Source organism: Ixodes scapularis, unplaced genomic scaffold (assembly GCF_016920785.2).
Source record: "Ixodes scapularis isolate PalLabHiFi unplaced genomic scaffold, ASM1692078v2 PGA_scaffold12__126_contigs__length_90152505, whole genome shotgun sequence".
In the NCBI taxonomy this organism is placed as follows: Eukaryota; Metazoa; Arthropoda; class Arachnida; order Ixodida; family Ixodidae; genus Ixodes; species Ixodes scapularis.
The window spans coordinates 45,049,021-45,072,304 of NW_024609838.1; the positions used below are offsets into that span (position 1 = coordinate 45,049,021).

At 47.6% G+C, this 23,284-nt stretch overlaps 1 protein-coding gene across 1 annotated transcript; it reads left to right on the plus strand.

Annotated features, from left to right (window-relative positions):
• Positions 1 to 20,266: 20,266 nt before the first annotated feature.
• Positions 20,267 to 22,605, plus strand: LOC115325762 (piggyBac transposable element-derived protein 3). Its single transcript, XM_040217891.3, has 3 exons — positions 20,267 to 20,407; positions 20,683 to 20,822; positions 20,892 to 22,605. The coding sequence occupies exons 1-3, from the start codon at positions 20,377 to 20,379 to the stop codon at positions 22,533 to 22,535; spliced, it is 1,815 nt and encodes a 604-aa protein (XP_040073825.1). The 5' UTR covers positions 20,267 to 20,376; the 3' UTR covers positions 22,536 to 22,605.
• The last annotated feature ends 679 nt before the right edge of the window (positions 22,606 to 23,284 follow it).

The following is a 23,284-nucleotide window of genomic DNA, read 5'->3' on the forward strand; positions in this document are numbered from 1 at the left end:
TCTCCTTTCATGTCTCGTCGTCTCGTAAGCGTAAGTCTCGTCTCGCGTTTTTTTTAACGATAGTTGCCGGCGTGTGTGTGTGTGCTGCGACGCTAGCGTGCTGGGTACCAGCCTTGACGTTACGCTGTGAAACGAAACTATGTTTCGGCGCGGCGGGAGTTACATTTTGAGCTGAAGCTCTCGCTCCTGAAATCAACGGCCGCAAGATGTTGGAGATATGGAGCTTCCTAAACTGAAACATAAGGACCGCCGCATGTTCATCAACATTCATGTTCTTGTTTAAAACATACGCTACTACAAAATCCCTCTCTAGCTCAAAGACTGCTGTGTCGAAGTATTGATTACCTAGGTTTCTCTTGGTGGGCTTTCTTTCGAGAGGGACCCCGGTACGTGAAAAATGTGTCGCGAAGAAAAGTTGAAGTGAGCTGAAGCAAAGAAGGGAATGTCTGCACGCTGAACCCACAGAGCGCGCTTGTTTGTCTCGAGTTCAGTCGTTGCACAAAGCGACCCTGGCTCGCGATGTCTTGCATCAATGCGCTCAGGTTCTTTTTTTCTGTGTTTATCTCATACCTCACCTGCCGGCTTTGCAAGCACGCGACGCTGGACTCTTTTTTGTCGCATGCTGTGCAGTTACATTTTGCATAGACTTTTGGCAACCAGCTGGCGGCAGAGCGGAGAGGCATGGTTTCGGTTTCGATCGAACAGCCGTTTCGCTCGCGCGACGAAGCACGTGACCTGCAAGCCCGCAGGAGTTGCCCTCACGTGCATGTGAACCAACGGTGCGAACATAACTGCACAACAGAGGCACCAGCCGGGATGCTTGCAATTCATTGTTTTACCATTAATTAGTTTTGACGAAAATCTGGCACGTCGGCAACCAGTAAAACGGTGGCAAGCAGTTTTTCGGAATTGCTTGGCAATGCCTACAGCACTGTACACTTGTGGGATGTCGCAATATTTCTTTGGAGACATTGAAATTGGACATTCATTACTACCCTAAGCTAAAGCAAAGCTTGCTCCAGCCTTGCAGAATGTTTCGAAAAGCAAAAAGAAATGTGTCATGTCATTGGCATTTCAGTTACATCTTGAAAGACTCCCAGGTGGCCGAACTTCACCATAATTGGTTTATTTCGGCGAGCATGATTCTCTTCGCGTGTCCAGCATTTAAAACAAATATTTTTATTTTTATTAGAATATCTGCTTTAAAAGCTACTTTTGCTGCTCCAAAACACTGTTTTGGCTGCTTCAAAGGCCACTTTTTCTGCTCCAAAACGGCTTAGGCCAATCACATCACTGCTATATGAGTTTCAGCATTTGTCAAGGAGCGCAAAAATCACAGCCCGGGGGTTGGCCATTGCAAAAATGTTGACTCAGAAGCGCATAGGGAGGAAGCTTTACAAAAGTATCCACCTGCCTCTACAAGTGAAACCAAAACTAAGAATCTGGGTTCCATTTGAAAAAAAAAAAATTGTCAGCCCGAATTAACTCAAGGCGGCACGGAGCAAACAAGCCATGGTACGAGTAGGCTTGGTTCAGGCTTTTGTAGGGGTGGTCGATGACTTGGTGTTTTCTAAAAAGTTATCTTTTCTAAAAGTGTGGTGGTCGAATATTCGGGGATGGGCATTGAGTCAGGATCTTAAGGTAAAAATTTCATCCACATGCCGGGATTCATGTGCCTTGTCCCCCTAGCTAGGGGGACAAGGCCTTCAAAATTTTAGGTTCGCAAAAGGGGTGCGTCAGTATTGACGTCTCATTTTACGTCAGGCCTTTCATTTTAAAACTCCCTATGAATGACATGGCTAAAATTCGTTTGGGTGTACTTCCTCCCAGGAAGTATATGGTTCTGTCTCAAAAGGTCTAATCTGATGTTGACTGCACCTCAGGTCTCCACCGACGATTCATCAGGACGAGACCTAACCGGGACACTAGGGAGGAGCGGCTTAAGCAAGGGAGGCTACATATGCGACAGCTTCTTGCGGACAAGAAACGAAAATTGATAGATGGTGAGTGTTTCAATTGCTAAGCCTTTTGGCATGCACATTCTGTTTGTTATGATTGAAGATTCCTGCAGAGTTCAATTTCAACTATTGTTAAATACCGAGCATGCGCTCAGATCGCAGAAGCGCCTACCCTCTGATTCGAAACGATGCGCAACTAATCAAAGGGCATACCAGACTCCCATCCACCTGTTTTCAGCAATGCTCAGAATATTAAAAGAGCACATCAAGCGCCAGGTGCTTTGGCGTCTTTGCCACAATGGCGCCAGTTGCAGAGCTGACAGACCTGTGACTGGCACGAGCCATAGCATGGCCTTTGGGAACCAGGGAATCGAGATTAAAGAAGTAGCGCAGAAATTGGAGGCGGGTGGTGAAGGTGAGCAGAGTTAATGGAAAACAAGGATGAAGGGGGTCCGTCGCATGAGGCATCTATGTCCCGTGCATGTAATTTGAATGTGCTGTAGGCAGCTACTCGAAAAAAATTGTTACTTGTACGTAACTAATCAAAAATCTCTCTTGCAGTTTCCACGGCCCGCAAGCCAGCAGGTGCCAGTTCGCTCTCGTTCAAAGGTGAGGATTCCAGATTTTCTAGTTTGCTCTGAAGCAGCAATACTGAAGCCAAACAAGCGGTACGGCATATTTAATTGACGGAACTTAGAACGACTGGGGACGCTTTCACTGAAGCTTGTTTTGCTGCAATACACGCGTGTATTGTAGCAAAACAAGCTTCAGTGAAAGCGTCCCCAGTCGTTCTGAGCTCCGTCAATTAAATATGCCGTATCGCTTGTCTGTCTGGCTTCAGTGTTGCTGTAGGCGACAAAACATGTGCCCAGTTTTGTCACAAGAGGCATGTTATGTCACGCACATGTAATTTTGATTTTATCTGGCTTAGTGTGCTGTAGGTGGCTGGTCAAAGAAATTGGTACTTGGACGCAGCTAATCGCAAATCTTTCTGACAGTTTCCAAGGCTTAAGAGCCAGCAGGTCCCAGTTTGCTTCTCCTCAGAGGTGAGAATTCCAGATTCCCGAAGCAGGAATACTGAAGCCAGACGACCGGTACAGCATGTTTAATTGACAGAGCTCGGAACGACTGGGGGCTCGTGCATTGAAGCTTATTTTTCTGTAATACACGCGAGCGGCATTGTCGTATGCCCAGTTACGTTGCAAGAGGTTATGTATGTCCTGCGCGTGTAATTGTTTTAATCTTTTCGACTTAGTGTACTTTACGGGGCTGCTCAATGTAATTGCTACTTGAACGCAACTAATCGCAAATCTCTCTTCCAGTTTCCATGGCCTACAAGCAAGCAAGCACCAGTTTGTTTTTCCTCAAAGGTGAGCATTCCAGATACTTTAGTTAGGTGCAAAGCAGGAACTGTGAAGTCAGACGAGCCGATAGGTTTATTTAATTGACGGAGCTCAGAATGATCCGTGGCAGTGGAATGGAAGCTTATTTTTCCACAATCAAACGCTGACATAATTTTGAATCTATCCGGCTTAGTGAAGGATTGCTACTTGTTCCAAACTAATCACAAATTTTTATTTTGCAGTTTCTATATGGCTACAGGTAGCAGGTGCTGCTTTCATTAAAAGGTGAGGATTTCACATTCTGTTTTCAAACAGCAAGTTTTTGAATGAGGGTCCTAAACAATTAACTTTCTTTTGTAGTAAATGCCAGATCCTCCAGTTCAGGAATATGTTAAATATATTTGGTATGGATAAGCCCAGTGTTTTGCTTCTTTATTCATAATTTGACAACAACACTTTATTTTATCACTCAGAAATACACACAAGAAGAGACTGCGTTGCAAAGAAATGTGCTGAACGTGATATTTCAACTCGCATATAGTTTTATTGGTAGCCGATATAATATATTGGATTCCAATATCCATAATACGCTGAGTATATTGGAATCGTAAACCCTTATTGGATCCCCATACGACACATGGGGATCCAATAAGGGTTTATACGGTATTGGATTCCAATATTTTCAGCGTATTATGGATATTGGAATCCCATAACAAATCATTATTGTAATACAATACAATAAATGTAATGTTTTCCAATACACTGTCTATATTGTATTGCAATACAATAAAAATATATTGTTTACCAATATCCATAATACGCTGTTTATATTGGGGTTTTCCAATAGGGATCACGCTCTTGATTCGAAAGTGTTGTTCAAACATAATGAATACCAAAAAACGCGGGTAGGATACGAATGTAGACATAAAAGGGCAATTCCGGTCAAAACAAGAGCCAAAGTAAGTGACTGATATCGCTTTATAGAAACTAAAAATGAGCACTGCCAAAATGATGCACCAATGTTGCATAACAGGACGTGCTCCTAAGTCCTCCAGAAAAGTTAAAATAGTCTGCTGCAGAGCAAACAAATATGGCCAGGGCCCTGGCCTCCTTATGACGAGACAGCCAACCGAAGCGTGGACCGTCACTGGTTGAGGTCGAGGGAAACAACAACACGTATCTGGAGGGTAGACAAACGCACGAGGTGCGCATGTCGCTTTTTAACGTGAAACGTTCTTTGGCTGGGTGTTCGGCATTTTCTGAAGCCGAGATAAAGGCGTGGCCTCTGTAACGGGAGCGTGCTCCACCAGTCAACCGAGATTGTACCTGGCAAGCTCGTCCCTGGGCAGACTAGACAGGCGCCATAATAAAAGGCTAGCCCTAGTTGACCTCCCGCGGTGCGAACCTTCTTCTCGCTCTGATACATGGTGTCAGAAGTGGGATATATGGCGACAACGCATCCTTCGCTGACTTCGTGACCAAGCCATGGAAGGACTTTGACCTATGGAGGCAGTCTTGCTGACAGGCAACCTTGCCCAGAATTGGCGTAAGTTCCAGCAGCGATTGGAATGGACCTTTTGGCGAATATGCGCTGCCACCTAGACACGCGACTGGGTTCGAGACTAAGTGACTAGAAAACAATGCGTGCGCAGGGCTCTCCCTCCCGTTCGACACCTAAAGCGTCGGCCACATCCTGTTCACCCATTGAGGCGCTGTGACCTAGATAGGGCTCCCCCAAACTCGCCTTTGTCCCCATCATGCGTTATCTTCTGCCCCGTAGTCAACACAAAGAAACCATCTTCGCTTTCTGCTCAGCGAGAAGGAAGAGACGGAGGGTACTAGAACCATTTACTCTCGAACCAATGTTTCTACAAAAGGTCCATTGTACCTCGAAGCCATAGAGCCAGTAAAACCGCGCTCCGAGAAGCAGAAGGCCAAAATACATTTACACGTCGCGGGTCCAAAGGTGTTGGAAGCTTTTGATACTTTCTAATGTTCCACCGAAGAACGCGAAAGCTACGCTACGTTAGTGCAAATATCTGAAAGCTACTGCACGCCGCGCTGGAAGGAGACTTGCGAAAGATATAAATTTCGCTCGTGCAAGCAGAACAAAGACGAAGCGTTCGAATGTTTCTCCAGAGACCTGCAGCTCAACGTATAATCGTGCAACTTTTGAACTTTGACCAAATCAAAGATTCGAGGCCAAATTGTTTACGAGACAGCTAACGTGAAGCTGAGAGAAAGACTGCTACGCGAAGACCCGTTGACGCTCGAGAAAGCAGTACAACTTTGTAAGGTGGCAGAAATAGCAGTCAAGCAGAGAAAAAGCTGAAACAGTCCGGGACAGACTGTGGAAGTCCTGTCGAAGCAACGCCAGTATCGCCAAGCAGGAAAAAGTGAGCCGTGTAGCACGAAGCACGACCCGAAGAAGTGTCCCGCATACGGCGAAGAGTGCTACAAATGCAAAGAAAAAAATCACTTCGCGACATACTGCAGGACAAAAGTTCCTGTTAATAGCGTGTACGACGTGCCCGAGGACCATGACTTAGAGGTCTTAGAAGTGCAGAACTGCAACAACAAGGGTGAATGGTGGGTACAAGCGCAAGTGGCTGGGAAGCCTATTGACCTAAAGGTACATACCGGAGCACAAGCTAATCTGTTACCGAGGAAGTTGCTGTGCCAGATTGACGAGGCTTTTCCAGTGACCAGAATAACCTCTGGATTACGGGACTACAACGACAATGTGATCAGCCACAACGGAACTGCCGTCGTCTCTGTAAAGTCACGAGGCAAGGAGGCACGAGTGCAATTTCTCGTAATGCAAGACCACCATCGACCGCTGCTAGGACTGCCGGCGCGTGAATACTTCGGACTTGTGAACCCCGTTGACAATGTGCCGGCCAGTGTGCCAAAGGGCATAATTGAGACCTTCCCGGAACTCTTTTACGGACTTAGGTGTATCAACAGAACGTACAAGATGGTACTCAAGCCCGGATCCGAGCCAGTCACCCAAGCAACACGAAGGGTGCCCCACCACCTGAGAGACCTGCTGAAGAACGAGCCCGAGCGCATGGGAAATGCTGGAATCAGCACGAAGTTGGACGAGCCATCAAACTGGGTAAGCCCACTTGTTATTGTACGCAAAAAATATAAAAATTGCAAGTGTGCATGGTCCCTAAGAACGTGAATGAGAGCATAAAAAGGGAATATTTATGAATGCCTAAAGAGAACACATCGAGGCAGAGTTAGCAAACGCAAATTTCTTTTCGAGACTTGAAGCCAACGCGGCTTCAGTGAACTACCGCTGGAAGACGCAACATCGCGAATCTGCACATCAAGCACGCCTTTCGGTCGCTATTTCTTTTTGCGATTACCATTCGGCAGAGCATCAGCGCCGGAAGCTTTTTAGAAAGCTATGGCTCAGATGTCCGACGGTCTTCCAGGCGTACGTGTGTACATAGATGACGTGTCAATTTGGGGAACCAGCAAAGAGGAACATGACGAGCGGTTGCGTAATGCTCTGGAAGCTGCGCGCAAGAGTAGCATTACCCTGAATGCTGAATAGTGCCAGTTCGGATTGAGCGAAACCACTTATTTGGGAGATCAAATAAGCAAGATCTTCTTCAAGTGATGGACGCGAAAACGGCAAGGAAGAGGCAGCAAGGGTCGTACACGTAACAAAAATAAAGGTATGTACAGTGGCCGATAGGGAGGGGAAGGCGAAACCGTCAGAAGACAGAAAACAATTTCTTCGCTTGTCATCTAACGCAATAAATAACAAACAAAAAAAAAAGGCAAAGACAAAGCCAGCACGCGCAAGAACTAGGGTATCTGGCGACCTCCAAGAGAACATGACACCCAGAATGATCCTCGGGGGTCTCCGGCCGTCACAGCCATGACCACAGCGGTTACGATGGGCGAACGCGCGTTTGGGGATCGGTTGAAAGAAGCCCGCCACCCTGAGTGTCGGGTGACGCTTGTTAACTTCGGCGCCGTTTGTCCGCATCAAGGTGTGGCCTTGGTGCAGCGCTGTTTGAACTACATGGTGCAAACTGGCGTTCATGAGTTTACGACTCTAGAGTTTTCACCGTATGTGAGACAAGGTACTCCGCCAAATAGAGAAGGAAACACTTGGAACTGTTTACGGTTCTGAGAAGTTCCACAACTTCATCTACGGCGGGACAATAACTTTAGAAACAGACCATTAGCCACTAATCGCCATCTCTAAGAAATATCTTGGCAACATGCCGCCAGTGTTGTACAGTTCCTCAAAAAGAGGAACGGAAGCTCGTTCCTCGTTCCTCTTGATTTTTGGAACGCGTTCCCGTAACAAGTTCCATCTGCGAGAAAGGAACTCGTTTCCGTTACAGTTTAAAAAAATGGAACGTGTAGTTACATATACGTTACATTTGTACTTTGCTAATTAAAATATTTAGTTGTATGAAACCAAAATTCTTTTTATCTATCCCAGTAAATAGCAACATACTAATTTGAATGCCGTAATAAAAAAAACGCTAGGATAAAAAAGAAAAAAAAAAGAAAAACGGACGCAAGCTTTTATTTGTTGTTATATTCCCTTTTAAAAACTCTCAGCGTTTTGCCATTTTCACGTTTCTGGTGGACAATTCAGACGAGCCAAATATACTGTTACCTCGATTGCCACGAGCGTTTTACAACAACCTCACACGCTTCAATCTAACAAAGTCCTGTGTTCGAACTGAGCAACAGTTGCTTCCCGATGTTGCTGTCAGCAAGACGAGCAAATGGAGAAGCAGGTAGGTGGAAAGGACAGAGTATGGTTAATTTCTGTGCATCTGGCCAATGCTTGGGATACAAGGGTGCGTATGATGTCTAGTAACCTGTTCTTTTGGTGTAACTGGTTTCTTTGTAGAAGTTCAGTGATGACTGCAGTCGGCCTTACATTTCTGGATGTATGAGGATTCGTGGAAGCAAGAAAAGTACCCGAGTTCAAGACGTCTTTTTTCCTGAAAACCTTCGACCAAATGTTCTGATTTCTGTGCCACAATCTCGGGCACTGAAAAAAAAAAAAAATTAATGGTCACTAGTTTACCTGCTCCCCACTGTTACCAAGCGAGGACCCCACAAAATAAACACTAAGTAACAAAAAACTGAACAAGACCCTCCTCTCCGTAAATATAATGTTTTCATACTTTTTTTTTCAAAATTTCCCTCTTACAAACAAAATGAAAATGACTCCACCGGACGAAGAAAAAGGAACGCCGTTCCTTCTTTCGTTCCCGTAAAAATGTAACGAGTTCCCGCTCCAGTTCCACGGATGGAGAATGGAACGACGGCGTTCCTTCGTTCCTCCTAAAAGAACGCGTTCCAGGAACGCCGTTCCGTACAACACTGCATGCCGCCCTGTCTTCAACGTTTCTTTATCCGGCTAATGAAGTATGACTACTGCTTCCAGCTCGTCCCTGGCAAACAGCTCGTCCTGGCGGATGCGCTCTCATGGGCACCACTACCAGGCAGCCCAAAGGGGGCACCGCACAATGACGCGGAGGTTCACGCAATCTCCGTTCTCTCCAGCTTGGTGAGTGAGGCAACGTCCACGACGCTCAGACAGGAAACCGCGAACATTGGCGTGTTGGACACTGTGGTCACGTATGTTGAAAACTACTGGCCGGTGGAAGGAGATTTCAAGGCATATTCTTCTGGGTTGTCGGTGATTGACGGCATGCTCTTCAAAGGTGTTAAGGTAGTGATACCGAAGAGTCTCCACCTAGAAATTCTAAAGAGGCTTCATGAAGGCCACTTGGGCAGCAACAAGCGTAAAGCCAAAGCGCAGATTTGATGTTTTGGCCGGGCATGACATCCGAGATTCAGGACATGACTAGAGAGTGTGCCACATGGAAGCAGTTCGCGTATCAGCAGCCAGCAGAGCCCTTATTGATGAGGCAGAAACCGTCTTAGCCATTGGTCCAGAGTTGGTGCTGATTTGCGCGAGTATGTTGGGAAAACATACCTCACTGCGTTTTACGCGTACTCCAATTATCCCGAAGTGGAGCCTCTAGGCAACACCCCCAGAGCTGCGGTAGTCCACAAGCTCGTGGGAATTGTCGCGAGACATGAGATTCCACTAGAGTTATGCAGCTACAATGGCCCCCAGTTTTCTTCAAAATAGTTCCGGTATTTTGCTAGGCGGTGCGATTTTCGGCATGTCACATCCAGCCCGTATTTTCCGCAATCAAATGGTCTCGCGGAGAAGGGCGTTCAGATAATCAAGAGAATTATTAGAAAATCCTATCACTCAAACGGAGATTTCTGCCTAGGTCTCCTCAACTATAGATCATCAGCCTTGGAGGATGGAAGATCGCCCAATGAGGTGCTAATGGGACGACGCCTTAGGTCGCTGGTCCCTGACTTCACAGTGGAGCCCGCAGACCACCTGAAGAAGCGTCAGCAGCTCCGATCAACGACGCACCTACCGCCACTCCAGCCAGGGAATGTCGTCCACATAAGGAACAGAAAGTGGTGGCCAACAAAGGCCAAAATTCAAAAGAAGGTGGCACCAAGGTCCCACAGCGTCGTAACAGAGGACGTTAGAGAGCTATGTCGTAACCGGCAACACCTCATCGCAACCTCCGAAATCTTCATCCCTGACTCTCAGCCCGACGACGACGACGCACCTATGGTAACCTTGCCATCTAGGAACCTTCCGGGCACATCCTGCCCACAGAGCCCACCCACAGCAACTAGTGCAGCCCCAGTCGCTCCACAGGTCATTGGCGTTCCGGCAGCAACGCCAGCCTCGACACGGATGCGACGTCTCTCTCAGCGGCTTCTCTGTGATGCCAATTTCAATCAACTCTCCTAATGTTTTCTGTTTGTTAATTTCCTCAACCTTCCCAAGTAATAATATGTGCTGCTTGTTATTTCGCCTTCACTCGTGTGTGCATTTCAACAACAAAGAAAAAGAACGAAAAAGGATGGTGTAAAGGGAGCGCGCTCCACCAGTGAACCAAGCTCGCGCCTGGCAAGATCGCGCCCGGGCAGATCGGACAGGTGCCATAATAAAAGGCTAGCCCTACACTCTAATTCCCCTTGTAATGTACCGCAGGAAAGGCTAGAAGCGCGAGGTCCTTGCTTTGGAGCAGACCACGGCAGCACAAGCTCTCGTGCATTAATGACAGCTGCCAACGCTATGAGCTTGAGCTTCTAGACTACGCTGCGGTACAACATAAGCTAAAACGAGAAGGTTCGCACAGAGGGTTGACCTCCCTCTGTGCGAACCTTCTCGCGCTGATAAAGCCTCGAGGCTCGACACTGACTGTTTGACAGGTGGGAGAGGAGGAGTGAGATGCTCAACGCTGATTGGTTAACGGGGAGGTCATGTGCCCAGAGTGGCAGGCGAGGAGGAGCTCGAACACCTGTGCTCACTGAGGGAGAGCAGCTCGATGGTATAGAAGGCTCTGGAAGATCGCCAGTTTTATCAGCCCAATGGACCTTTTGGGGAATATGTGCTGCCACCTATGGGACGAACCTGAGGCGCACTGGGTTGGAGAGTATTTGTAGAGAAAACAACTTCCACGTTAGGCTTCTTGTGTGCTACCGGATCGTTTTCTTTTTGCTGCTCTTAGTTTTCTTTCGCTGCTCGCATTTATACATCGGCCAAACTGGCCGATGTATAAATGATAGAGCAAGGGAGCACGCAGCCTCGGTGAGAAGCACATCAGCAGGACATTTGTCAGCTCATCGCCGGACCTGTGGATGCGATGCCGAGCTCACCAGCATAACCGTCCTTCATAGGAACAAGAACTCCATCGCGCGTGAAGTGCTGGAGGCCTTGACCATTGAAGAAAAAAGAGAAGATTGCGGTCTACCACACCCCGTTGAATACTAGGCTTAAAGGTTTTTATAAGTGTTTATTCTGCCGTTAGAAAGAAAAAAAGGGCCTAGGCCGGGAAGAAGACAAAGTAAGATTCAGTTGATAGTTAGCGTTGTCTTTGTCCAGTTCTTTCCTTCGTGTCCTTGTTTCTTCGTGTTCAGCTGACCTGATTGCCAACAAAAGGTTCTTCCCTTGGGTTGATGATCTGGAGGACCAGCGTTGAAACCGACCGAGTGCTGACGGTCGTGGACGCGAGTAGCTAAACAGTGTAGGGACATGGTCCGGGTGTGCCTTGTCTAACGCCGGCTGTGATCATCGCCGCACTTCGCAAAGCTCTATCGCTTGCAAAAATTACAAGTCAACTTACCTGTAATAAAATACATAGTCTGGACAGCTGACTCGGCTTCCAGTTCTTCGAGGGGTCGGACTTCTCAGCTCTCCTGACGGCACGAATCCAGGCTGCCCGCTTAACGGGATGAAGCTTAGCACACGGGAAGCGAAAAAGCTAGTTCCACAACCCGGGCGATAATAGTTCCGACAGCCGAAGGCTACACAGTTCACCGGCATGATGGCGGTGCGCGTCGTAATCTAGAACGGGCGTCGTCAGTATGATGACTCGTGTTCACCTTGTTCGCAACATCAAAACTTGAGTCTCGATGGTCTCCAAGGCTCGCAAAGGCGAGAAAAGCAAGATGGCGGATTGTTTCGAACTAGATACTCTCGAACCCAGGCGCATCAAATACTCCGCGCATGCGCACCGCGTATTTCTACAAAAGGTCCAGGCACATTGATACTTTAGACCCATGTTGTTGTAAAAAAAACTATCTCCAAACTCCGGTCTAAAAACATGCTTTTCGTGCAAGGCTCGTCAAATTATGAGGCGCTGGAGAAATGCAGCCTTCTGCGTTAAGTCCTTATTTCGAACTCTTTTTGTTCGCCTTCCGCCCATTGAAAAGCATGCGGGAAGGGCCTTAGAACGCACCTGGTATCGCTGCGCCGCAGCGTTCTTCCGCATCAAAAAGTTCGTCTGCTTTCCTCGCCGTCACCATGGCAACGAACGCCGAATGAATAGAAGCACGCACGGTACCGCCGCGTGAAGCCAGCAACAGCTGACGCCATTTTACGAACGCCGTCTGCTAGCCGCAGCCGAAAGCGGTGTGTCAGATCAACCGCTTCCGCCGGTGCGCCGCCAGCAAAGACGACGAAGCTAAGACACGCCGACGGCGATCGAGCACGCAACAACACCGCGGGACGACTGCAACGGCGGCATTTATTGGGATAAAAGGCGCGAAAAAAGCAAGAACAATTTTTATTTGAATCATAACGCCCGATATCAAAGTTGGGGACCACATACCTTTGCTGGAGCAGTGTGCTTTGATGGGCTAGTTGGTTCATGACTAAATGGAACAGCGCGGAACATAGGACAGAAAGAACAGGACAACACGAGCGCTGAAGTAAAGTAGAAGTCACAGTAGAAGTAAAGTAGAAGTAGAAGTCACAGTAAAGACCCAGCTTTGCTGGGTCTTTACTGTGAATTTCTACAGAAACACGGGGTGCCGCATTCAAAACACAGCTCCGTTTGCAAAATATGGGGGCCCTGAAAAGGACTGTTGAGACCGCTACCAGAAGCTATAACTGACGTAACGAGCACTTGACGAGCGGTTGGCGCATAAGTCGTCTTTATGCTTTTTTTTTTTTTTTTTTATACGTGGTGCAAAGTAATTCCGCCCCATATTTTTATGGCGTCAGGAACGAAGCAGCATAGAAAGAGTACCCTTCAAACGACAATAATAATAATAATTAAAAACTGCCGGATCTCCGCAGGAGACTCCGAGGCGCAGTGGAGTAGTCGTCACGATAAAAAATCTAAAGAAACAAAATAAATAGCCTAACGGTCGTCGGCTGCGTCATAAGGCCTCGCCAAGTGCGGAGTATAACGGTCTTGGCATACGGTATGTATTGTGCATTCGTTATTTTCTTTTCTTTTCTACCACGTCAAATTCTGACGCCAAGACTCTCTACCTCCTCCGTTCCAACGCGTTGTTTGTTATTATTTTAACAAATCAGCTTCAAATAAGGGTCGTGGCACCCAGTAGAGTAAGAAAAAGAATAAAAAAGGAATATTCCGAGCAGCCAGAGCAGCACGGCTGCTCTGGCCGCTCTGACCAGAGCAGCTCCTCTCATCAAAGAAGACGCCGTCCGAAACTCCAACGGCTCCCTTCTTATTTTTATTTTTTATATTTTTATTCACTTTGTTACTTCATTTTGTTGTTGGGTTCGACTGCTCCCTTCTCTGTGACGATGCCGTCCGTAAACATACGTTTGGCGTTGTTTTTTTTTTTTTTTTTTTTTTTTTTTTTTTTTGTCACGCGATGGTGTGGTCCGACAGATCAACCAATGAGTTTGTTAGAATTGTGTCACGAGGTATAAAATGGCGGATGAAAAAAATATAATAAATGCAAAGAAGCGCGCAGTTCCCTTTCGGCGCTTTATTCTTCCAGAGGCGAGCATCGCAGTGCCATGGCGTTCAACTTGTGCCGTCTTCTTGGCGCCATGAAAGACCCTCTTGAAGCAATTAATTTGCTTTAGCGCGTTGGCCTGCTCCTGGCTCCTGGGTTTTCGTGCGTGTCCAGAGTGCGAAGCTGCGATGACAAGCTGCAAGTCCGCGCTAGATCTGCGGATGGCTACACGGGGGGGCGAGGGGGGGGGGGGGGGGTGCGGTGTGTGGATGATTCGTGAGGTGCCCAAGAGGAAGTCGGTCAAAGTTCAGTGCCGGGGCGAAGTCTCGATACGGAGCGGTTCCCTTTTCGAAGGATCGCACGCACCTGACGCTTCTCCAACTCATGAAAATCATCCTCCGGATGCCAGAACCTACTGTGCGCCGTCATTCAGCGGGAGGCTGATATCGCAAGTAAGACAATAACTGATTGGGCGAGCCTTTGTCGGGAGGTTGTGGTAAATGCCGTCTTTAAGCTTTCAGACGTGATTGGTGGCGACGGCGTGACTGTAGAACCAGACGAGAGTATGTTCGGTCGGCACAAGTACCATCGCGGGTATTTAAGGCCTGGCCAGAGGGTTTTCGGCGGTGTGGCGCGTTGCAGCGGGTGCTGCTTTTTTGTTCCCGTGGAGACCCGTGACGCTAAAACCATGCAAGGGCTAATAGCCAAGTGGGTCCGCCCTGGAACAAGAATAATCACAGATTGTTGGGCTGGCTATCGCAAGCTTGCAGATGACGCTCGCTTCACGCACCTCACCGTTAACCACAAGCTGCACTTTGTCGACCCGAACACTGGTGCGCACACCAATACGGTGGAGGGCACCTGGGCCCACGTCAAAAACTGTCTTCCATCTGGACGGCGCGAGAGCCACCATTTCACTGGTCACCTTGCAAAGTTCATGTTTTGGAGGAGAGACAAGGCGCGCGGAAACACTGATAGATTCCAGTCGTTCGTCGCCGCGGCCGCCAAAATCTAGAGCCCCGACGCGGGTCCATATCACAAGAGCGAATGACATTTTAGCGAACGGCGACATTTGAGCGAATGGTCGTTTTAGCGAATAACGGGGGCGCGCGTTAACCCATCCGTCGCGCTGCGCTTTACGCCGCTTCGCGGCGACAGTCTGCGGCAACTCATTACAAAAATATGAACTCATTTGGCCCACCCGAAAACGCCGCTTCGCGGCGTCCGACTATTCGCTAAAGTGCCATTCGGTGAAACGTGGGCGTTCGCTAAAACGTCATTCGATCAAGTGAGTGCCTCCCCCCCGACGCAGACAGGGCGAGGATTCTGACGGCCCCGGTGACTTCGAGGGATCCGCTGCGCTGAGCCCGTCACCCGCCTGCATGCATAAAGACGACTTATTCTGGTAGCGGTCTAAACGGTCCTTTTCAGGGCCCCCATATTTTGCAAACGGGGCTGTGTTTTTAATGCGGCACCCCGTGTCTCTGTAAAAAGTTCACAGGAAACACCCAGCAAAGGTATGTGGTCCCCAACTTGGATATCGGGTGTTATGATTCAAATAAAAATTGTTCTTGCTTATTTCGCGCCTGTGATCAAAATAAATGCCGCCGTTGCAGTCGTCCCGCGGTGCTGTTGCTCGCCCATTCGCCGTCGGCGTGCCTCAGCTTCGTCGTCTTTGCTAGCGGCGCACCGGCGAAGGCGGCCTTTGATCCGAATAAATGCCGCCGTTGCAGTCGCCCCGCGGTGTTGTTGCTTGCTCGATCGCCGTCGGCGTGTCTTAGCTTCGTCGTCTTTGCTGGCGGCGCACCGGCGGAAGCGGTTGATCTGACACACCGCTTTCGGCTGCGGCTAGCAGACGGCGTTCGTAAAATGGCGTCAGCTGTTGCTGGCTTCACGCGGCGGTACCGTGCGTGCTTCTATTCATTCGGCGTTCGTTGCCATGGTGACGGCGAGGAAAGCAGACGAACTTTTTGATGCGGAAGAACGCTGCGGCGCAGCGATACCAGGTGCGTTCTAAGGCCCTTCCCGCATGCTTTTCAATGGGCGGAAGGCGAACAAAAAGAGTTCGAAATAAGGACTTAACGCAGAAGGCTGCATTTCTCCAGCGCCTCATAATTTGACGAGCCTTGCACGAAAAGCATGTTTTTTTGGCCATCCCACGTCCTGTTTTTTTTATCCGGAACATGGGTCTAAAGTATCAAACTGCCAAGGTCCATTAGCAGCAGTATTGCTTTATTCTAGAAACAAGTATCAAGTGTACACATGGTACGCGTTAAACTATCTCGTGAAGAGCGCCGTTAACGTAGCGTGTGGCGTTTGGCAACTCAGAGTATCGCTAAGCGTTCGTGATGCGAAACGTTTAACGTAGGCACCACAATTGCCCAGCAATTAGCTATAAATTTCTTTTTGAATGATAACTATCTCTAAGAAAAGCTTTTTTCAAACCCCATGAAGCAACATTGGCAGTCGCCGTTTCTTAGACACGCAGCCTGTGATTAGATCTGAGCCCTCACCGAAAACCGACGCTGCGCTCGTTTGCAGTACGAGCCTAGCCGAGTCCTCACTGACTGCCTACTCGTTTTCAGTGCGAGCCGAACCAGCTTCACGCCGAAGGCTTACGCGGCCCTCGTGTCCAATACCCGCTCAGACGCTCATACGAAGTACAGCCTGCAGAGACTGCCTTTGACATTTTTCTTTCCTCTATGACGCTCCTGGCACATCAATCATAATAAAACTGCCTCCAGACATGTTTGAAACATGGAGTTATTTTAACGTACGCTAGAGGCTCAAATGGAGCTAGTCTGTTGTGACAATTTGAAGCAGACAGTAACCGGTCAAAAATCGACTTCCGGTAATGCATTTCTATAGGAAAAAAAAAACAAGTGCATTTTCTCCCTGCGCGCGATTTTAAGAGCAAATATCCCGAATGATTCGTACGTATTAGCTTGCTTGGGACGTTTGCCAGTCATGCGGACGAAATATTTGTCCACTTACGTGGAGGGGGGGGGGAAGGGGGGAGGGGGGAATCAATGACTGAGGAGACAACGAGCTAAATGGCCGCGTTGGAGAGGGGCTCCGTAAAGAATACCTCAACGGCTAAGCCCAGCCGAGAATATTCTCAAACCATTTCTGCTTCTGACCGCTCTGCGCCAACTACAACGGAGTACAAGATTTTACTGCCACCTTTTCCCAACGGTAAGCGGCTTGAAAACTCGCTGGTTCTTCATGGGGACCCATCAGCCCGGCCATGCCGCATCGACGATTTCGGTCCTGCTCTGAAAATAACTTTCAACCCAAACGAGCTAGCTTCGCTTGGGGCCTTCCAGTGCAATCATATGTGGCTGCTCACAGTGCATTCTGCCAAAGAAAAAGAAAGACTGCTGCATTTCCGAGAGACCCAAGTAAAGAGCAAGGCATGTTTCCTAATAGTCGGGAGCAAGACTGCGCTGTCCATGAAGGTGCACTGGGTTCCAACTAGCGTCCCAGAGGCAAACGTAGCAGGTGGTTTTTCTACGTTTGGAAAAAAACAAAACAAAAAAAAAAACATCGTTCAAAACAAGTGGCACTACTCCTGCTTCGAAGAAGTAAAGACGACCACAAGAATACTGTCGATTGATTTGAATGACGCCTGGGCGACTGCGGACAGCTTGCCGCATCAGCTCAAGATTCTGGGAACCGCCGCCCTTGTCTCCGTGCCTGGCAGAGCACCGCAATATCTGCGATGCAGGCAAGTTGGACACGTCCAAGACCAGTGCCGCACTCTCTGGTGTAGCGCATGCCGAAAATTCGGCCACGATACCGAATACTGTATTCAAGCGTACGCCAACCTAACAGCTGGACCTCTCAAGACTCCTACAGAATACTTGATGGACTCAGAAGAAACAGCACAAACAAAGGTTTCGGCACCGGTCAGCACAGCCCACGTAGAAGCAGCCTCACAGACCGAGAAGCGCGAAGAGAGGTCGGCGTCTTCACGCTCTGCAACGAAGAAGACAGTGATCAATGTTGTCACCACCAACTTGTTCAGCGCTTTTGTGTCTGAAGATCAAGCGGAAGAGCTAATGAAGTCAGAAGAGGAGGCGTCCGAGATGGGTGAATCCAGCGACAAAGGAATGCTTGAAAAAAGAAAGCTATAAAAACTTCTTTGCTCGTCAGATCCTGGCTCTACATATAAAGAGGAGAGGGCAGAGTCAAAGAGGAGGAGGAAGAGGCGAACGAAATTTTATCCCGTAAAGCTCCCATCCCCGAGCAGGATTCGATCCTGTCCGGCCACGAGGACCTGAAGAGTCAATTAGTTTGTGTACTTTGAAATTCCAATGCCTGCACGACAAAAGGACTCTGACTGACCTCACAGAAATAATCGCGGTTTTAGGCCTACATGCATTACATGCACTATGGCGGCCAAAAGTAGACACGACAGACTGATCACTGAACCCTAAACCTGCGTGGCGACACTTCGCTAACAAATTGGACTGGACTATTAAAACTTTAGAACCAGTTAAAAAAAATCTGAGAAACACTCTGGAGAAAGTTCAGAAGGTAGCACTAAATTTTTATGCTTCGACAGACTATCCGTCGCCTTCGGACGTGCCTCACTCTAATATATATTTTAAGAACTTTGAGTGTAATACACATCCAGAGCTGAGGTTATTGCACTGTTTAACAAGTGGGCACAGTGGGCACAGTGGCAGGGCCGCCAACAGGATGTCACTTAATCCACTTCTTCTGTCTATGCAGCTGTTGCTGCTTCTTGGTATCATTTCCACGACCGGTCAGCACTACAAGCTCGTCAACGGCAATCTAACCCCTTCGTCATGTCTGCAAGATTGGGCCAACACGTGGAATCGGTTTATCGACAAAGAAGCGCCTCCCTTTTCGGAATTTACCGTCCCTTGCATCGACGCGTCAGGCCTGGCCTTGGCATCATCATCATCATCTACAGTATTTTGGGAGCATATAAAGAAACGACCGTCGGCGGACGTCTTCAGTGAGCACAGTGGCAGGGCCGCCGACAGGATGTCACTTAATCCACTTCTGTCTATGCAGGTTAGTAAATACAACGTCTCTATGTTTCGATCTGATGATAGATGCCTTGTCCTGCTGCTGTGCCCAAGCAGTGTGTTTTGTTTTTTGTTTGATTGTGCCAAGTTGCTACTATTGCTTGCTGGGGACGTTGAATCTAACCCGGGTCCCCTCACGGAAGCTCAGGAACAGCTTATGTTGCAGAGTCTGGCTATTCTTCCTGAACTACAGGCGGGTCAAACAGAGCTTCTTAATGAGTTAAAGACAATAAAAAATAACCAGAACTCATTAGACGAAAAGGTAGGAGAATTAACGAACAGACTAACGGCTGTCGAAGTCAATTTGGCTTCGCTACCACAGTTGCGGGTTGATATGGATCACCTTAATATCTCTACGAGCCTTATGGCCGCGCAAATTAAGAGTCTATCCTCGCAGTGTGATAACCTCGAAAGTCAACCAAGGAGGTCGAATTTGATTTTTTTATGGAATAACTGACTCCCATTGCGAAACCTGGACCGCCTCGGAGGCTAAAGTTGTCTCCCTTTGCCAGGAAGTTCTAGGAGTTGAAATTAATTCTTCGGGCTTGGAACGTGCGCATAGGCTGGGAGCTTTCAGAGCGAATCGTAACAGGTCTCTCATTGCGAAATTCTCATCATTTAAGCAGAAACAAGATATTCTGTCCCTTGGATCGAGGCTAAAGAACACTCCATTTTCACTTAGCGAGGATTTTTCACCTAAAATTCGAAGTGAACGGAAAATTCTTCTAGAGTTTGCAATGTCAAAAAAATTGCAGATTTCAACTCAAATATAACCGCTTACGTATTGGTGACCAATCCTTTTACGTTGGTGCAGTCACTAGGTCCGTAAAAAATACTGCTGCCTAACAATCAAAAAGCCCTCGTCAGAATGTAGTCGCACCTCTTACTAATATTATCGTTCTAAATGTAAATTGTTGAAGTATTAGAAACAAAACTGACGATCTTGATGCTCTAATCTTTGGTCACTGGTGCTAGCATTGTTATTGGGACAGAACCTTGGCTCGATCAGTCTATACCCGATTCGGAAGTTTTTCCAGTGTATTTCAGAGTGTATCGTAAAGACAGGAGTGTTTCAGGTGGTGGTGTCTTTTCGCTTATTCATGAAAGTTTAAAAAGCTGCAAGATTGATTTCAATGGCTTATCTTGTGAAACGGTTTGGTGCCGCGTCTACCTTGAAAATGGCAACTACCTTTCAGTAGGCTGTTTCTATAGGCCGCCAGCAAGTGATGCTAGCCCAGTTTTTTCTTTGTATAATGCTTTGTTAGTGGTCGAAGACGGTTTTGTTGTTATTGGTGGCGGCTTTAATTTACCTGAAATCCAATGGATCGATCACCGGCCTTTAACTGCTAGCTCTTCTGGTATATACGCAGCTTTTATTAATCTCATTAACGACTACAGTCTTAAACAGTTTGTTAACGAGCCCACGAGAATTTCTCCCAGCCGCTCGAGTCCTCTAGGTCTTCTTTTCAGTAATTACGATTCGGCTATTACAGCTGTAAGAGTCATTCCTGCGATTAGTGACCATATCCCTTTCAGTCACTGTGTCTCCGTATGTACACGCAATTGTTTTAGCCTTTTTGTTCGCGCTAGATGCCATAAATCACACCTCGCGCTGCTGAGGCTTATATTCGAGACCTTTTTAGCCATTATGTGGCGCCATCTAGCTCCAGGAGCTCGAAGCATGACTAGAATCACGCATTCAAGATGGACGCCTCCACGTTCTATGGAAGCTCCGGTAAGTGCCTGTTCGAATTTTGTTTCTGAACGAGTATCATCGCTCCCGTAGACATAAGAGTGCCGTATTTTAATAGAAAAACATATTCTCCTCCATAAAATACCAAACACGTGCTTCGCACTAGTCGTATTAAGTGAATACCGAAGCACGTTCATGAGCGTGCACAAGCGTACACAGCGTGACTCAATCAGTACTTCGGGCTTTGCCTCAGTGCACAGACACCCGCATGCTCTATTTGTGCACGACAATCAAATTGTTTCTATTTCTGCCAACAGCCATCGAGAAACACGCAAGAGAAAGACGAAAGGCATCAGTGACTGCAGCTGAAGCGATATTTCTAGCGATCACCGACGGCAATGTGTCAGATGCCGATCTCTCCGACGATGAGCTGGTGTCATCAGAGGTTGTGGCTTCGGTAAGTTTTTTGCAAGAGCTGCTGAGTGATATCACATAATTTGTTGCCCCTATTTGTATTTGTGTTCAGGACCATGACCTTGGAGAACCATCCACTAGCGGTGCTGCTGCTGGTGCTGCTGAGGAAAGTGGCCTGTCCGAAGATGAAGATGCTCCAGAGGAAGCGCCGAAGAAACGAAAAAAAACAGTGAACTGGGTGTCAAGAGACTTCAATCCGGGAAGCATACTCTGCACTCATGTCGAAATGGAGTATCAGTCGCCAACTGAACCTTTAGAATATTTTGTCCGGTACCTTCCAGACGAAGTGTTCGAGGATCTCGCGGAGTACACAAACAGGTACCATCTTCAGAAAACCGGGTCAGTGCTTGGAACTACGCCGCAAGAAATGAAGGTGTTCTTCGGGATGATGATGTACATGGCTGTCTTGAAGTTTCCCAGGATTCGTATGTACTGGAACCCCAGAACACGGATCGCAGTGATAGCGGATGCTATGCCAATCAACAGATTCTTCAAACTCAGATCTGCTGTACACATCACAGATGCAAGTACTCGGGATCCGAGTAGCACCGACAAGTTCTGGAAAGTGCGCCCACTGATTGACGTAGTGAAGCGCCGCTGCTTGGAGCTTGAAGTTCTTGAACACTCGAGTATTGACGAGCAAATGATTCCATTTACGGGAAAAGTTGCCGCAAAGCAAGTCATCAAGTCAAAGCCAAATCCGGAAGGTGTGAAAGTGTTTGTACGCTGCAGCCACGACGGACTTGCCCATGATTTTGAGATATATCAGGGCAAAGGCACAGGTGTTGACTCCACTCATGCTCACCTAGGGCTAGGGGGGTCTGTTGTAATGAGGCTGTCCGAAGCAGTGCCGACGCACAAAAACCTGAAATTTTTTTTCGACAACTACTTTACGTCAATTGGTCTCCTTCGAGAACTGAAAGCTCTGGGCATCCTTGCTACAGGGACAATCAGGGGTAACCGCCTAATGGGTTGCAGCTTGAAGTCTGAGAAGGAGCTGAAGAAAGAGGGAAGAGGAAGCATGGACGAGAAAGTCATCGAAGAAGGTGATGTCGTGCTGGTGAGATGGCTCGACAATGGTGTTGTAAATATTGCTTCAACCCAGGTCGGCGCTGGTGAAGTTGGTGTGGCTAAGAGGTGGAGTGTAGCTGCCAAAGAGAGGATTGAAATCCCCTGCCCAGAGGCAATCTTGTACTACAATCGATTCATGGGTGGCGTGGACAAACTTGATTTTGTCATGGCACTTTACCCCATGCGTGCTAAAACCAGAAAGTGGACCGTGAGAGTCCTGTCACACTTTGTGTCGTTAGCCCTTGCCAATTCGTGGCTTGAGTATGTGCGAGACGCGAGCCACGAGGGCCTCGCACGAAGCAAGACACACGACATGATGTCTTTTCAGACCGAAGTGGCTCTGAGCCTCATCAAGCAGAACCAAGAAGTGCAGAAGAAACGAGGCCGGCCAAGCGCCGAATTCCAAGCACCAGTCCGACAAGCTCACAACGCACGACCATCGCCACCAAATGCTGTGAGGTATGATGGGAAAGATCACTGGCCTCAGCAAGTTGAGGCCCCTTTCCCTCAGAGGTGCAGGTACGAGAAGTGTGCCTCCAAGACCAGAGTGCGGTGCCGCAAGTGTGACATCTTTCTCTGCATTAGTTCAAAAAATGACTGTTTTTTTCTCTACCACAACCCATGATGTCACTTTGATGCCTAAGTATGGCATTAACACATGTTTTTGAGTAATGGAATAAATTTTTTTGACCAGTGTTGAGCCCATAAAGGTAGCCTTGAGTCACACTGTGTACATATGAGCACGCATCCTCAGTTAATTACCATTATTCAGAAAGAGCTCAAGTTTGTGTATTTGAAGTCATGAGGCTAGAATAAAGAACTTCTGTAAAGATAAAAAATTTTTGAACTACAATTTGAAAATTCGTGACTGAAAGGGATATGGCTGTGGTCGCTAATTTGGCTTGTTCTTTTAAACATGATTTTTCGTTTCGTCCTAAGAAAGTGTACTTATTCGATAGGGGTGATTATACTGGCCTATCGAATAACCTAAGTTCATATTTTCCGGCTTTCGAAGAATTAAGCGTATCGGGTGACGTGCATTTATTGTGGAACGTTTTTAAAACGAGATTATCAACCCTTGTTGAAACTTTCGTTCCATCTAGAATTATTTTGTCCAAGCGACGTCGTGACAAACCATGGTTTAATTCTGAATTGCGCAAATTAACAAATAAAAATAAACGTGCCCTGAAACAATACCGCACACGCCATGACTCTGCATCTTACAGAAAATTAATTGAGATAGGAGCTGCCCTCAAGCATGCGATAACTTCGTCCCGAGCAAATTACTTCGCGACGCTAAATACTCTTCTTAAACAGAACCCGAAGGAGTTATGGAAGTTCATTCGATCAAATCGTAAGGATACCTTGGGCGTC